This window comes from Sinohyriopsis cumingii, chromosome 1 (genome assembly GCF_028554795.1).
Source record: "Sinohyriopsis cumingii isolate HCF-2022 chromosome 1, ASM2855479v2, whole genome shotgun sequence".
Lineage (NCBI taxonomy): Eukaryota > Metazoa > Mollusca > Bivalvia > Unionida > Unionidae > Sinohyriopsis > Sinohyriopsis cumingii.
The window spans coordinates 119885446-119900571 of NC_142961.1; the positions used below are offsets into that span (position 1 = coordinate 119885446).

The window sequence follows — 15126 nt, forward strand, 5'->3', positions numbered from 1 at the left end:
GGTAGATCAACGCAAATTCTTACCGTACCGTTTGGTTTCGGAACGACAACCATTGCCGAGCACCATTCAGTGGGCTCATCTACTACAAAATTCGAAATAGGAGGGATTCGCGAGGTAATATCATTTTGTCAGAAAGACTTCCACTAAGCACTCGCCTGGTAAATATATATCAGTTGAGTTTACCACGATCTCTTCCACATCTCAACATGTCACATATTTTAGAAATCAAGTTTCTAAAAACTTTGATCAGAAATCCTTGTCTGATCATCTGTGTATCTATTGCAAGAAGAAAGGGCACGTTATTTCTTATTGCTATCAATTGAGAAATAACAAAGAATCAACACAGACCTACTCAAACTGTACTTAGTTCTAAGAGGTGAACGTCACGGGCATATGTTGAAAATAATGCATTTGTTGGGTTAAACATATCCCAGTTTTATTATAGAGAATTATCAACGACTGATGTCTATATCACTCTTCGTTGATTCTACGAACCCAATCCCTGTTAATATTTGAAGGGACACAGACGTTATTTCTTATTGCTATCAATTGAGAAATAACAAAGAATCAACACAGACCTACTCAAACTGTAGTTCTAAGAGGTGAACGTCACGGGCATATGTTGAAAATAATGCATTTGATTATAGAGAATTATCAACGACTGATGTCTATATCACTCTTCGTTGATTCTACCAACCCAATCCCTGTTAATATTTGAAGGGACACGGAAGATACTCAGAGTATTATGAGAATCCTTATGAGACCAAAACATCCAGTGAGGTAGCTATTGGTTACGGATGAGAGTTAGCTGCCACAATGTAGCTCAAACATTATGTAGATAGGACGCTGCTTTGGATAGGCAGATAGGGATCAATACAACTTATCACACTATCTTGAATCTCGTATGTACCAAAATAAAAGTGATGTTATAAAAGTTCAAGATCTTGTCATAATTATTACATGGTTGAAAAACAAACCATTAGATCAAACGGCTGATTTACAGCCTGTTCCTGCATTTGACGAAACATTTAGCCAAATAAATGTAGAGTGTGTATGTCATTTACCGATGAACATATCAATAAACCAATATTTGTTGACCTTAGTCTGTGCATTTATAAGATTTCGAGTAGCAATTCCTTTGATGAATATTACATCTAGAACAATACTATAAACTCTGATAAATTTGTATTGCCCACGATTTGGCCTTCTTAAATCTGTACACGTTAAACCTTATGTCTGGACTTTTCAAGCAAGTTATGCATGAATTGGGCATCCAGCAGTTTGACATATGCCTCTCACCCTAAAAGGCACTGAACTTTAGAAAGATTTCATCTAACTTTGCTGTTAGGGACTCAGGATTTGGTCCCTTTCGACTAGTTTCTGGAATTACGGACCGTGGAGCATTGAATATGTTGTCAGATAAACTTCTTTTGAATACAGAAAGTAATCTCCTCAGTTGTGTTTCTAATTATAAAGGCAAGTCGCCAAAGGATTGTGAGGCTGCTAGAACTAGTCTACACTGTACGAAGCGAAAAACGAAATTAAGGTATGACAAGACTATGGGTTCGCTATTAGGATTATTAAATTTGCGGGACTCAAGGACATGGTGTTCATCGTGTTCTTTATTAAGATTGTATTAATAGACTTTCTAAATGTAATTAAGATTTTATCTTGTAAACATTGGGAACCTAATTATATTTGTGACTGAGCTCATGCAGAGGACTATACAATCTTGTCCATTGGTAATATTATTTATTATAGTTATACGATCTCGAAACCGAATTATTGATGTGTCCATAATTTCAATTTTGGTGAAAACTTTTATTCAAAGTATTTAATTCAAGCTCTACTTCTCTTGAAATTGAAAGTTCAGCAATATATTATTATTTCAAAAAGGGACTTCATTTTTTATTAAAAGTTCAAATAAGGATATATCATTCGGTTGTATTATTGTAATCCCAAAAATACTATTGCTATATCACTCTTACGTGGGTACAAGATGCCAACATTACTAGCGTTATATTTCATTTTGGAATACCGCTAAAGTCTATTCACAACTTTAATATTTATGACGCGTGTTAGTAATTCTAGGATTATTTGGGATTTCAATTCGCAATACCGCAATTTCCTTTTATATTTCTCACTTTGCATTTTAGGGAAAGGAAATGTTTGTTTAATTTTACAAAGCTTGATGTTTCTCACTGTTTCCTGTGACTTATTTTAGAACCATAACTCCATTAATTTTTTGCATTTTTGTCCTATCTGCGATTATCACGCCCAAAACTTCTCACTCTGATGCGAGATAAGTATCAGTTAAATGTATTGAGATAGACTATTCGCTGCAATCTGGCTATTACATTTTATTAGTAGTCAATAATGTGTCAGCGACCTTTCAAGAACAAATTTATAAGTTCTTCTAGTTCATGATTGGTGGGGATAAGAATATAAAAAGGAGTTGTTCGGTCGTCTTAGTTACGATAAATGTCATAATTTATTCTGTATTCTGCTCCTCCTCATCGTTTCTGTTTTGATGCACAAAAAGTATATATGTATCAACTCCTGACCCATATGTTCAACTTGCGTACTGGTTTACAACCCATGATTTTTACGACATAGTGAGATAACCAAATGCGTAATAAGGATAATATGTGATTTAACTCCAGAGTGTAAAAGTGTAAAATCGACGTGATTCAAGGAATCATATTTGCTAATAGTCAAGCGTCTTTGCCTGGTTTTTATGTTTATATGGGATATTTGGCTCTCGAACTCCTAATATACAACAATCGTTTTGAAATTTAAAATCATGTAAATGATATTGCTGTGCTCATTCTTGCCAATATTCAACAACTTCTGTAGCAATAGCATATGCAGTACATTTCTGGTTCATCACCATGTCGGCTATTAACTCCTCAAGCGTACATAATATCGCAAGTATGTCAACTGTTCTTGTACGTACCTCTAGGTATTCCTACATTACTCTTACGTGCAATGTGTATCAGTTGTTGTGCTGTTATTGTATTAGCAACTATTGTTGTATTGGTAACTGATGGTGGAACAAAGCGATCAAGTGCAATTATCGGTCTTATCAATGTCCGATTATTACATACTGAGCAGCACTGGCATCCAATAGTATATATATATTATTGTAATCTGTTTGATCTGAGCTCCTACGATGAAGCGCACAAAGGAACCTCTCATGAACCACATTTATTCCAAACAACAGTCAATAACGATCAGATGTCACTGTAAAACATATATGGTTCATGGATTATGCGTGTCACGTACCGGTAATTGAAATCGACCTTGCATAACCAACTTGAATTATGATGTTCATATTGCACAATATTAGGTTATTAGGGTATTCTAACTGATAAAGAAGAACATGTCTGTGTGGTCGGTGCTTCACTTTTTATTTCTGCGTTTGATAAAAAGACAATTTGGCTTTCGAAACCATTGTCTGTGTAATTACAGTAAATAAAAACTGGCATTTTAGGTTAATACATATTTTGAAAACATGCGAGATACACCTCCCTGTAAGAAGTTAATATCGGAAAAATATTCCATCTTAAATAACCATTTATGAAATTATGCGTATCCACAACTCGGTTTAATAATAAGCGGGCGTAATAATGGTCATAGTAAATTTAGGTTTATTAGTTATTGCCAGAGTGTTCAGTCTAAAAATGCCAAGTATTTTCCAGCATTAGCAAAACAAACTTTGCTATATACAGTGCAGATATCAACTTGCAACTTTCTCGGATGTTGATTTGAAAAGTATAATACTATAAAGAAAGAATGTTGATAATAAATATTGAACTTAGCTGGAATTTTAAAACAAAATGCCACAGAACCGCAACAACAAATCTAACTTTAAAATATCGTTTCAAACACTTGCGTGATCTAGAATATGAATTAAAGAAGTCAAACCCTAATTCAGATTGCATACGTCCTCTTTCACAAGTGCAATGGATGTGTCTTTATACGTCCTCTTTCACAAGTGCAATGGATGTATCTTTGAAAACGAAATTGGTTTTAGCTTTTTTATTAAATTACACGCATTAAAGAAACATTGTGTCCATTTTCGCCAATCAGCAAGACCTCTTTATACTTAATTAGTACTGTTTGGGTCATTTGCTTTTTTAATGATCAAGATCAATATTTTCAGTGTTAAACGGTGATGAGCAATCTCTACTGTGGCGTCTGATAAGCACAGATACTTCCAAAGAATGCAAGAGAGGGTGAGAGAGAGATTAATAGAGTATACATCCACTCATTCTTGAGATATTTATCCCATCGTTACATCTTGTCGTTGTGATTAAGAAACAAAGGTAAAACGCCTAGACACAGGTATGCCATGAGATAATTATTGACTAAATATATGACACCTTTAAAGTGGTATAAATTTGCTCAGTTTAGACATTACTTGTACGTTAGTGGTAAATATGATCCATTTTCACTGAACTTTGAAGCAATATCGAAAGGTTTCTCTTGCTTAGGTCACTTAGACAACTAAATGTAACTACTGAATGAACTACTGAATGATCGTTGTAGGAAACGTTTCATTTTTCGTACAATTTTCTAACTTATTATGCATACTGTTTCTGATCTGCATTGTCGTTATTGTGTTTAGTCAGCTATCCTTTGTGAGTGTTTTTGTCTGTTGAGTGATGATGATGTTAATTATGTCTGCCTTCATACATCCCATTAGCGTTTTCAAACAGGCTTGGCGACTGGTTTCTCTTAGACGTAGAAAACATATATCTAATTGTTTTCTTATATAATGCATTAGAACACAGTCTATACAAATTGATGAAATAAGAACTCCAGATTATTTGATGGATACATTCCCTCCATTAAGATTCTCAAGTGTGTATATTTTCCTTAACTTGGAGCATTAAATCATTCGTTTACAAGAAATCAGAATCGTGTAAAATTGCATTACCTAAAAGTGTGACGATCATATAGAAAGTACTAACAGATCTTGAATATAGTGAAAAATCAAATTTCAACAGCCATTCCTTCATAAACCACGACAGCTTCAAAGAAGAGTAACAGTGGTTTATATCTATTCTGATTACTAACATAAATCACTGTGGCTATATGTATACCTTAAATATGAAATAAAATTGAAGACCACGAGCTGGTTATTACCAGTAGGTAGTCGTTGAATTACAAAAACAGCGTCAATTCATTGGACCTCTGTACATATTGATTTAAAATATCTTAATGCGATATTCTCCATCATCTTACCGTGTTTCTTCATTTGTCGATTTCGGAGTTTACACACGGGATTTCACTATGACCTTTCCGTTGTACCAATATCTTGTAGTCTATATTATCAGTGTTTTGCTCTTCTTTAGATTCAGATTGGGAGATATGCCAAATGTATTACCAATGTAAGCATTATTACCACCCATAGAACAACATCATTAGCTTAGGTCTCAAACGCTCAACACAACGAAGAATTCTCTGATAGTAGACAACAAATAGTAGAAACATGTTCGAAGACGGCATCAAAGACATCTACATTATTAACAGAGTATAGTTTAATTTGGCAACAGCTTCAGATGGAATGGTTACAGCAACTGCTTGTTTAGAAATCAGAAGAATAACAAGACTCTTTCTGGTACGACAAGCGTTTATTATATTTGATACAAGTTTGGTAGAGTTTGTAGCAAAATCTTTCAGTTAAAATCTAGTGGGTAATCAACATTGTATTATTGGCAAACGCAAAGAAGATTGATATAATGTATACATAAATAAAAACGTAGGGAAAGATTTCCACATAAGCATGTTGTATTATAATAGCAGAAGTAAACAGGCTAATTTAAAATATATATGTATTAATTTTTGAAACGTTAACTGTTTCCTTTTTTGTAACATAAATGAAAAGAGCCATAATCACAGCTGGGAAACCATACAAATGCTCGTATTTTATAAATCTGTTTGACAACAGGGATGGCAAAGTATAACATTTATTTCAGCGCGTAGCTCTTGTCATCGGTTATTAAGACATTTCATACTATGAGAAACGCAACGTTATATTACAATAATAACAATAATGAAATATACACCATATTCATTTCACCGCTCAGGTGGCCTAGTGGTTAAAGCTTTCGCCTCAGGAACGGGAGGTCGTGGGTTCGATCCCTGGGCGAGTCATACCAAGACGTTCAAAAATGGTACTAACAGCTGCCTCGCTTGGCACTCAGCATTAAGAGGTTACTGTTAGGACTAGTCGGCCTGGTGTCAGGATAACATTCCTGGGTGGGACATCATGCTACATGTCTGCGGCATGATGCCCCAGTGCTAGACATCACTATAAACTGCCACACTGCAGACATCGTAGCGATATGACTGGAAAATTGTTAAAGCTACGTTAAAAATCTAAGTCACACACACACACATCATATAAATTCATGGCTGATTGTATGACTCTGAAATGTCTGCGATCAATGAGAGATGGAACGACTGATGCTGAAATAGTCAAATTTATTATTGTTGGGTGTTTAAAACCACATTTTCAAGTTATTGTCATTCATTGTAAATATAAGGCAGACTATATAACGCATTACAAATCCTAGTTGGTAGAATTCAATAACTAACCATATCTAGAAGCAATTATTTATTCCGAAACATTTTGTGAAAGGTTCAAGCTTTAAAGTTAAGTACTTTATTAGACAAACAGATGACACCAATAATTACTGCAACGTAACGGGACATATTTGAAAGAGTCGTTCTCTTTTAAATGTTTTCACTATAATGTTGTATCATATGCCGTAAATACCACATACCAACATGTCCAAAGTGGAAACGTGCATGCGTTGAATATCGGCATTATAAGTGGAGAAATCAAGGCGATAAGTTTCCACCGTAGTAAGGTCAGGCAAATTATTTTTCAGTGTCGCATTTAGTATAGTGAAAGCCGCCATGTTCGGTTTTAAGTTTTTAAAGGGTTCCCGCAAAATTATGCATTAGTGATAAACATGTGATAAACATAGCATGCAAAATGCGTTTCAAAGTTTGATGTAAGCATACTTTTCTATGACAGTTTATGATATAACTTTGGTTAGACATTTGAGATGTTGCCTTATATGAAACAAAATACAATAACTGAGACCTAAACAACCAACGAATTACACATATAGCAGATGCTATTGAACATTTTGATCCAGTTGGTAAAATAATTATTTCGAAATGGACATGTCCAAATGAAACGCACATGTTTTGAAGGATAATACATTGATAGGTACAAACCAAGAGGAGAGTAAGTTGACAAGACAATATTCTAGAATCAAAAACATAAAATAATCATGACAGAACTGCAGAATCACATCAGTCATCGTGAAGATTGCAGTTATTCAAAATGTATTTATTGAGATATTAATTACTGCCTCCCAGAGCAGTATACGTTTTGCAAACTTTTAATGTGATAAATACCCAAAACATGGCTGTAGGTAAGCAGTGTGATAACTGCCTTAGAGACGGACATGGATAAAACTGAAATATCTTCTAGGTGTTACAATACGCTCATGTGAATCTCCAATATCAACAACAAGACTTAAACATCTAGAAAAATAAAAAATGACTAAGGCATTTAAATGTTAGTTGACGACAATACAGCTGGTGCAAAAACGTTGGAGATAAACGGGCGGCTAATGTCAATACATAATCGTAGTTACCAAACAAAAGAACACAATATTATAGCAGAGCTAGCCAGAAGGACGGATGACAACCAACAAAAGCACAAAATATGTGTGATTAAATTTATATAAACATCAACAACAAAAAAATATGACTAAGTCAGCTACAAAATCACAAAATATATGTTATTCAGTTTATGATAAGATCTAAAATAGGGACTTATGATTTATATATTGCTAACTTGTGTGAGAAAAATATAAACGTTAATGTCATCCAAATTTAAATATTACAATTGATGTTTTTATTTGATGCGCAAAGACTAGCCTTACACTTTCGCCCCAATTAGCCAAATATTGCATTTTACCGAACCATTTGCGAACATTAAGATGTTCGCATAACACATGATTGAAGAGATAAGCAAAGTTATAGCTCAATATCATACAAAAATTCTTCTCTCAAAAATACTAAGATATTGGATGGGTTCTGGAGTTCAGTCTAGATCCATTGATTAACCCATTGGTATCTTTGAATTAAAACACTATCGCTTTTGGTGTTTTCCCTCAACATATTATATCCCTTTTCCTCCTGTGACAAACCTCACATTATCGTCATAAATAGGTAGATTACGTCAACTTTCGATGTTGTGTTTCGACACTTTTGTTTTACATATAACTGAAATGGATACAAGAGATAAGAAAATATATGACCAATTTCCATAACATTTTATTTAAGAAACCACGTGTTTCATTGGTCAAACAAAGGCCGCAACTCAATCCATGTTATCTACTCAATATATACTCCAAGAAGCTAATTAGAGCTAACATTTTAATGATGACTCAGTTGTTAAAAAAAGGTACTTACAATCCATATTAAGGACGATCAACATGCCTTGTGATTTTAAGTTACAAACTTGTATTATATTATGATATAATGGTACGAAATGTAAAAGTCCTTTAGCATAATGTCTTCAATCATTGCCTCTCATGCACACCGATTATACTAAACTGAGCTGTCATGTCACTTAGCAACGTCTGTGCACAACTACATTGCCCATATTTTGTGATATCACTCTCTTAAAAAAGATGGGACATGGGTTATCAGTGGTTAAAATAAGACACAGTCAAACGTCCATCTGAATATCAACGCTAAACAATTTAGTTTTTAATTACTGAAGGTTTATAACATTTGTCAGCTTATGCTAAATATTAGTGCAAAGGAAGTGGTCAAAGATACGCAGTAATTATTAACAGTGATATATATGTGGTCATTAGAAATTTAAAACTAGCATAACCAGCACTTCATGATGATATCTTGTTCTAAAACATATATCAATATAGCCACAAAGATATAAATTTATGTTTGTGTGGGACAAAATGTCAAGCATTGTATATAACGCTCCTGACGTGGATTAAGACGAGAAAGAAATGGGTTGAAGTACAAATAAACAACTTTGCAGCTTTATTTACCATAAACAAAATATATTTATTTATACGGATAACATTTGTTACCGCTTATACTTTACAAGTATACAGTACTCTCATGGAATAAGACGGAAAATATAGTTTGAAGACAGAAAATGAAGCTCTATTCATATATATTTTTCCAGACGTGGATGAATGCAAACATGGAGACAGTTATTGTAACAACAATGGAAAATGCATAAATACTCAAGGAAGTTTCAGCTGCGATTGCTATGGAGGTTTCACTGGAAAATATTGTGAAACAGGTGTTATTTTTTCTTTATGCAAACCTTTTTGAGTTAGTTTGAAGTAGTTTCTGGTTAAAGAAAATACGTCTCTGTTGAATTACAGACGTATAAATATATAAACATATAGACATCTGAATTGCAATTAATTAAATCGATATAAACCAGTTGATACGGAAGACAATATTTCTTTTTGATCTTTAATCAGTTGAAAAGGCTTTATGTGAGAACATTTAAGGTATCCCCTCTTATTTGACTTATACGTTATTAGTGAATTCATTTAGAGCTAAATATTTTCACATAAATATCATTCCATGACTATATTGGGTTAGAAGTGATATCTTTGAAGTAGGAAGCTAAATCAATCGTGCTCAGAAACCTACGATTGTATCTCAAGTGGTCTCGACTTCTATAAATTTAAAATACTGAGACAAATATGTCATACTAGACATAATATATTTATGAAACATTTCATTGTTAGTTTGCATTATTTTGTGTAATATTTCCTAGTTTTACTATTTAGTTTATCTCCTTGTGTTATTCCTATTTTTTATCTTTTCTTTGACTTGTTTAATATTATGTATGGCTAAATCCATGTATTTGAAAATGTAGGAAGAGGAAGAGGGTCTATTAAATTATCCTTCTATCTCAAGCGAAACAAAACAATTATATCGCTGAATGTGAAGTTCAAAGTAATGTTTATGAAAGTACATTCCTAGTCTGGCAAGGTACGTAAATTTGTAATATTTATCTAAGGTAAAACCGCATAAATGTAAAAAATATCAGAGAAGACACACATGATCGATTATGTATTATTTGACACAAATAGCAATGGTTATTATACTTTCTTAATGGATGCTTTTCCTGCCAAACTAAAATCAGATATTTATAAATATGATTAATAGTGAGATGATGGATACATATAAATAGCGTTGATAACTATTAAGTCTATTTAGCAAATAAATTTGGAATTGATTTATGACATTAAACACCACCAAATCAAGGTAATCTCAAATGCAGAAAAAATTGAAATGTCATTTAATTTCTTTGCAAATGTGCAGCAGTCTGCAATCATGGACTTGAAAATGATTTTGTGAATAGATGTACACCTTTTGAACGATTTTAATTGTTTTCCTTTCCCTGAAGTGTAATTTTTGTAAATAGGATGAAAGAGACTTCATTGCTGTGCAACGTATTCTAAAGAACAATTATATGAATCGTTAAGGGAATGCTATGCTACTAATGTGTAAATGAGGCCAATATAAATTTAAATAAGAGTACCCCGAATGAATTTAAGCGGAATTCTGAATTAATTCTAATCTGGAATGTATTTATGTCCGAATAATATGACATAGTGTTGACGTAAAAATAGTGCTCGTATATGTTAATAGCATAATCCAAAACGTCATTGAAAACGTTCAAAATAAATCTAAAATATTGATTTAGTCCTAAAATCAAGTAGCACATTGTAATTACATTTAAAAATTTAAATACAAAATCCTCTCAAATTAAAACTGGGACAACTAAAAATAATCACACTAGTAATGATGAGACGATATGGCATGAGTAACTTTGTTTATGACTACCTTTATATACAAAATTAAATATAATGTCAGCAAGAGGGCAAGAGCAATGTTCCAATAAAATTCATTTACATAATATTTTACGTTCTAAACAAGGTCAGGTCCCTTACTAAACATTTAGAAAAGAACGTGTAAAACATAGGAAGAGCAGGTATCTCTCATGGATATTGCCCATTTCCTTGATTCGGATCCAAGCAAAAATGTTTACCACCATAACAACGGGACGATATTTTCTTTAATAAATATTTTTTAAACGAAATGTCGTTAAAACTTTGATGTAATTTTACACTAGTCGGACTTCATTTTGAGGGCATTAACGGTTATATAATCTATTAATGGACATTTTATAATCTTCGAAGTCGGATATGATTGGAATATTATTTTACACGTACTTAATAGCCTCTCCGTTTGAACAAAAAACATGAATACCCACCATTTGAAGACTAGAATTATTATATAACGTGAAAGCTAAACAAATGAATTGTTCATATTACGGACGTTAAAGAAGGTAATGCTAACGCCATGGAATTATGAATTTTCAGACCGCACGTATGTCGTTAGAATGCCCGACAAAAACGATATCAACATATCAACTGAACCTTTAGAACCAATACTTAAAATTCAATAGGACTAGGATACGACCCTAATCATAATAATTGCAATTAATACTTTTAGATTATTGAAAATATCACAATTGCTGGGAAATGGTAGTTTTCTTTTTCATTCGGAATGTCTTCACGTTGTTTCATATTAATATTTATTTCAGTATTTCTTCGTGTATTTGTTGAACATTATATGCACCATTGTTAATGCCTACACCATGTATCATATAGAACACATAGGAATATAATATTCGTGGTATGTATTTCATTTTAATGAATATATGCATAAAATAATTTAAGCAATACAGTGCATGGATCTAATGGCACCAACTCATGGCAATCTCAGATATGAAAATGGGATTGAGGGGAAGAGAAAGACATTCAATTCGACAGTTCTGATGACATGTGCTAAGGGATACCAATCATTTGGAGACACATTTCTGCGTTGCCTTGAGTCTGGATCATGGAACGGATCTCTTGGACGTTGCACTGGTAAATGCAGTCGTTTTATAATTTCATAATGCTTCGGCTTCCTATCGGTATCAAAATGATCCAAAAAGCAAATGTATAGAATAAATAATATTTTGTTTGAAATGGAATATTTGTGATTCGTTGAAAATGAAAAAAATTATCGTAATATTCTACGCAGTTCACCCAACACTAAATTTTAGTTTCCTTTTGGTCCAATCGTCACCCAACCGATCCGAAAAAGGAATAATTCTTAAGTACTCGTTTATAAATCTATTAGAAGCGAAAATTAATTCTTCAAAAGCAAATGCCTAGCATATATGTCACCAACACATTTATTGTCGTACCGAAATAAAGGAACACATAAACCTTAATGCCCACAATGCAACTATATTAGTTTTCTTTTATCAAACAAAGGATCCTAACTCCCAGAATGCAGATCATGTTAGAAAACAAGGTTGATAAATCAGCCGGAAAATACATTATTTTAATTTTGCACTGACTTAACCCCCACCCCGTACCTTAGCAGTAACGAAGTATCTTGCGTCTTCTCTTATCAGATGCAATTTTGTAGCATCGTTAAATTAGAAACTGGTCGTATAGACCTTACGAAGTCGTACTAAGCAATCCATACAATTTACATTTTGTTACTACTTTTTGGGCTTAATTTAACTAACACAAAGCGCGAACAAGAACAAAGCAAGAAATAATTTACTTACCTTAAATGCAGATTTAAACTTTAAAAAGAACTTACTCTATTCTGAATCAATCTCAGATAGTCATAATAGCTAAAGCGGAAGTACAACACTATATAGGTACTCCGAATGCATTCTAGCGGAATTCCAAATTAATTCCAATTTAGAATGTGTTTATGTGCAAACAGTCTGATATAATGTTGACTTAATAATAGCGCTACCATATTTAGATGGCATAATCCAAAACGGCATTGAATACGTTCAAAAAATATAAAACATTGCTTTAGTCATACAATCAAAGAGCACATTGTAATTACAGTAAATATTTCAAATAAATAAATCCTCTCAAATTAAAACCGGGAAAACTAAACTGATACCAGTAAGACTGATGATACTGTAATTGTATTTGTTATTGAAGAATAACTGCAGAACGCGTTCTATACTATTTATAAAATACAAGACGTCAAATACAGCTCGTAAGGGGAGTATAGACTGCCTGAGGGTATATTTTCCATAGAACTTAAAGCCTGGTGAATGTATAACATAAACCCATAAACCAGCTGTTGGTGTGGAATATCTGATTACTTTTGCTGTCAAGTGATATTTCGAAGCTAATTAAATTAAGGCTTACACTACATCTCTCTTCCTTGGAAGTTTACATTAAAACGAAACATGATCTGTTAACCACATTTCTAAACAAGCTACATCAGCTTCAATTTTACAAGTTTAGTCTCTCAGGTGGTTTTCACAATCTTCCCGAACACGTGAAATATCCGTTTGGACTAGCTGGCACTGCTTTGCTTTCATCTGAGTCATTCAATGTATCAGTGTTTGATAGTAACTTTTATTGGTTCCGATAATGTAGTAGGCATGGGAATTAAATTTCTCCTATTACGCCTTTCGGTGTTTCCATTTCACCTGCACTATTGACAGACAGCGTTTTGCGTAGTGTCCTCATTTCTTACACTTGTGGTATTCTGCTTCTTTTTCTGGACATTGGTCTCGAGAATGATTAACTTTCTTTCCACATCTCATGCATCCTCTTCTGCTGTCATCATTTTTTTAAACATTTAAGATTTTATGTTGTTGTTTCTCATATTTCAGTGAAGACGATTTTGCTGAATCCATTTCAGTCATTAGTTCTCCACTTGCTCGTATAGTTGTTCGTTGCTTTTTCACATCTTCATATTGTCGAGCTTGACTGACGGTACACTCTAGAGTTAGATTCACATCTAACTGCAATTTTTCTCACAGTTTTGAATCTCGCAGTCCAACTACAAGTCGATCTCTGATCATTTCATCATATAACGGCCCGAAATTACATCTATCTGCTAACACGTAGATAGCTGTAGCAAAACTGTCCACTATTTTTCCCTCTTCCTGTTTTCTTTGATTAAATGTTGCCCTTTCAAAAATTACATTCCTTTTTTGAATGAAATAGCACACGAACCTATTTGTCACGGGCTTCCACTTATTTTGATCTTCCTCTGTCAGGTTGAACGAAGACAAAGTTAATCAGCCTCACTTCCCATGGAATAAATCAAGGTATTCACCTGAATTTCTTCCTCTTTTTAACCAGGTCCAGACGCTTGACGAAAGCGTTCAAAACGCTGAAACCACTTTTCCCAGTTTCAGGTCTCGAAAAGTAAAATTTGTCCGGATTTGTAAATTGAAATGAAGCCTCTTGCAACTCTCATAATTTTAATCCTGTGCTTTTACCGCTGCCACCATGTAATGTTATTTGCTATTTAAGAATAACTGCAGAAGGCATTCTATACTATTTATTAAATACAACACATCAATACAGCTTGGAAGGGGAGTAAATACTGCCCCGAGAGTATATTTCCCATGTAACTTAAACCCTTAAAACACGTCATGTGTAACTTTGTCAATGATTACCTTTCTATACAAAATAAAATATAAAAACAGCAACTGGTGGACAGTCATTTTCCCTATCATTTCGTTTGCAGAATATTTTACGTTTTAAAAAAGATCAGGTATCTTACTAAACATGTAGCAAAGAACGTGTAAAAGATTAGGGAGAGCAGGTATTTCCCCTGGATATTAGCCATGTCCTTGACTCGGATCCAAGTAAACACGTTTACCTCCAAGTAGTAATCTTAATATATAATCTACAATCATATACGTATATTAACGATATAATATATTGCATCCAGAAACGACACTAGTCAAGTAGTCAAAATCTCATAAATTCAAATATGGATAAAGTTGATTAACACAATGCAAATTAAAAATACATAACCAAAGACATGAACAAAATCCAAGACATAATACAGATTAAATATGTATAGCAAATTATAATGTTCTTTTGTCTACGTCTGCAAATGTAATACCCATATCTCAAAGTTAATAATTGTCACCTCAGTGACAACTGACAACTATATTCATTATGCACTCAGCTATTATTT

At 33.3% G+C, this 15126-nt stretch overlaps 1 protein-coding gene across 1 annotated transcript in view; it reads left to right on the top strand.

Annotated features, from left to right (window-relative positions):
• LOC149807741 (P-selectin-like) overlaps positions 1-12055 on the top strand; it is a 75464-nt gene extending 63409 nt beyond the window's left edge. Inside the window, exons 6-7 of the mRNA XM_089959839.1 lie at positions 9251-9370; positions 11835-12055. Coding sequence (XP_089815965.1) covers positions 9251-9370; positions 11835-12055 — 341 coding nt within the window. The remainder of the gene's footprint in view (positions 1-9250; positions 9371-11834) is intronic.
• Positions 12056-15126: the final 3071 nt, after the last annotated feature.